Here is a 2,648-nt window from a genome sequence, read left to right as displayed (position 1 = left end):
TGAAGACATTTTTATTACCCATGTTTGCCTTTTGAGTTGTTCTCTCTTAAAAAATTTTGTTGCATTTTTGACGCTTTTAGTGACACATGAAAAAGGCATACAACAGCAGTTAATATTAAAATTTTATCTTCTACGTTTAATATAAAATAATTTATTATAATTGTATAGTTTCTTAAAATGAAAAATAATCGAATAGGGTATATCTTTTAATTTAAGAGTAGAAGTGCCTGGGAATTTATTCCATCCGGTCCAGAGGAGCGGCCATTTTTAAGTTTGGCTATTGCAGTTGATACTTCACCGGTGGTGATAGGTAGGCTGAGATGAGTGGTGTATCCGCTGGTGTAATCGGATATTTCTCCGTGAGCGGTTAATATACTCTCGAAATACGAGGCTATATATTCAGCCTGCTCTTTGGGATTTGTGATGAATCTTCCATTGCTGTCATGGATTTTGAGTTTGTTAGTTTGTTTTTTCCTGTTGAGTAGGCGGATTGCCGTAAACATTTTTGAAGAGTCCTTTAGCTGTTCAATTCCTGCAGCTATTAAGTCGAGTTTGTTAGTGAAGTTTGTCTTGTTCAACATTTTGATTTTTTTCTGGGTAGATGAACGTCTATTCTGTAAGATTTGTTTCTTCTTCGGATCAGATGTGTTTTCCAGTTGTAGTCTTAGCTCCTTTTGTTCTTTGATGAGGGCAGGGAGATCAGAGTGTATACCTTTGTTGCATAGTACTTGCGACCGAAGGCCAATTGCCTCGTCGGCTGCCAAGAGGATCCCTTTCATTGTCTCCGCCCAGGCACCTCCTGGAGAAAGTTCGGCATTTATGTTTCCAAGAGATTTCATGATTGACAGTTGGTAGTTGTCTCTGACCAGCGTAGATGAGCACAGTTGTTCGATTTTATGCCTTATCCTTGCATCAGCGTTGGGCCCTCTTCGTCGTAGGTCAATTGATGTCTTCATAGCAAACTTGGCAGAGACAATTTTATGATCACTGTAAGTAGCTGCACCTCCATAAGACCTTGAGTCTCGGAGAAGCGATTTTTCCCCGGCTCGACAGACGATGTAGTCAATTTGGTTGAAAATGTTGACGGACCCTGCGGTCGGTGAGGGTCGTTGGCCAGTCCACGTCGTTTTGTGACGCGCGGGATGCTGGAAACCGGTGTTGCATAGGAATAGGTCAAAGACCCGACAGAATTCAGCTAGAACAGTTCCTGGATAGTTTCTGATTCCTCTTCCGTGATGGCCAATAAAACTTTCGTTTCCTTTACGGGTTCCAACTTTCGCATTCCAGTCCCCGGCAACAAACAGAAAGTACGAAGAACCGAGGTCTGTTAATGTCCTTCCTAATTCCTCATAGAAGATATCAAGTTCTTCTGGATTTTTTTGAATACGTCCACTGTGTGGCGCGTAGACATTGACAATTGACGTGAGTCTCCTCGACTTGCTGCTTGAGATTGTACGTAGTTGTAAGACGCTGATCCTATCGCTGACTTTCCAATATCGATATAGTCTGGAGGTGTGGTTCTTGTGTATTGCGAATCCTTGTCCATAATGTATAGATTCTGAGGGAAGCAGTATTAGGCGATAATTTCCGTGTATTTCGTCAAGTCCGTGTTTTACTTTAGTCTCCTGTAGACAGCATATAGAGCCCTGGTATTTTTCGAGATCAGTACATAGAAGGTGCCTCTTAGCCACGGTTTTCAGACCTCTGACATTGAAGGTAAGGATTGTTAGTTCATTAGATTGTTTCGAATGCTTAATAGACATTAGTGCAAGAGAGGCACGTCACCACCTCAACCAAAAAGAGCTACTCAATGGTATGTTTATGAAAAAGGAATGGCGGAGCTACTCAATGGTATGTTTATGAAAAAGGAATTCCTCGGTCTTGATTCCGGATTATTAATACCGATCCAAAAGCCTAACAAGCAGGCTGGGCCTGTCGAAAATCTACGCCCTATAATCTTGCTAAACACCTTACGGAAACTTTTGGGATTAGTTACACTGAACCGAATAAGAGAACAAGTAGACAACTATCTATCCCCGAGTCATAGTGGATTTAGGACAGGAAGATCCACCGCCGATGCTGTTTGGGCCCACAAGTGGTACTGCGCTATCACCCAGAGATACAAAAGTGCAACAACAGTCCTGGGAATAGACCTGTCTAGGGCCTTTGACACGGTACGCCGTGGTCTACTCCTCAAAATACTGGAACAATTCCTGGACCCTGACTCTGTCAATATGATAAGAGTACTACTATCGAACACAAAGCTCAAGGTGCGGGTCGGCACGGCGTTTTCCCGTGAATTCACGTGCAACGTCGGTACCCCTCAGGGAGACGCCCTCTCGCCGTTGCTATTCGTGATCTATCTGGAGACGGCACTACGAGACCTTCGAAAATTCTATGCTGGCAATATCGTCGAAATTGTATATGCAGATGACGTCGACTTCGTGTCAGACGACAAATCGGCCTTACTTCGACTCCTTGAAGTGGCACCTGCTGAGCTGAACAGATGGTTCCTTAAAATGAACGCTGGAAAAACCGACATCGTTGAAATCATGAGGATGGAGAGCAGCTCAAGTGAAGCCTGGCGCAAAACGAACAAACTCGGTTCTCTACTTGGGGACGGCCATGATATTGTCAGAAGAAAGGCT

General features: G+C 43.4%; 1 protein-coding gene across 1 annotated transcript; it reads right to left on the bottom strand.

Annotated features, from left to right (window-relative positions):
• Positions 1-206: 206 nt before the first annotated feature.
• LOC115231218 lies at positions 207-1,763 on the bottom strand. Its single transcript, XM_029801286.1, has one exon. The coding sequence runs from the start codon at positions 1,761-1,763 to the stop codon at positions 207-209; it is 1,557 nt and encodes a 518-aa protein (XP_029657146.1).
• Positions 1,764-2,648: the final 885 nt, after the last annotated feature.

The sequence above is a fragment of the Octopus sinensis genome, unplaced genomic scaffold (genome assembly GCF_006345805.1).
Source record: "Octopus sinensis unplaced genomic scaffold, ASM634580v1 Contig17826, whole genome shotgun sequence".
Taxonomy (NCBI): Eukaryota; Metazoa; Mollusca; class Cephalopoda; order Octopoda; family Octopodidae; genus Octopus; species Octopus sinensis.
Note: the sequence above shows the minus strand (reverse complement) of the source record. Positions and strands in the feature narration are given on the sequence as shown.

Bases quoted from the DNA above. Each gene is read 5' to 3' on its own strand.
- LOC115231218 (XM_029801286.1), bottom strand. From the start codon at position 1,763: ATGTCTATTAAGCATTCGAAACAATCTAATGAACTAACAATCCTTACC.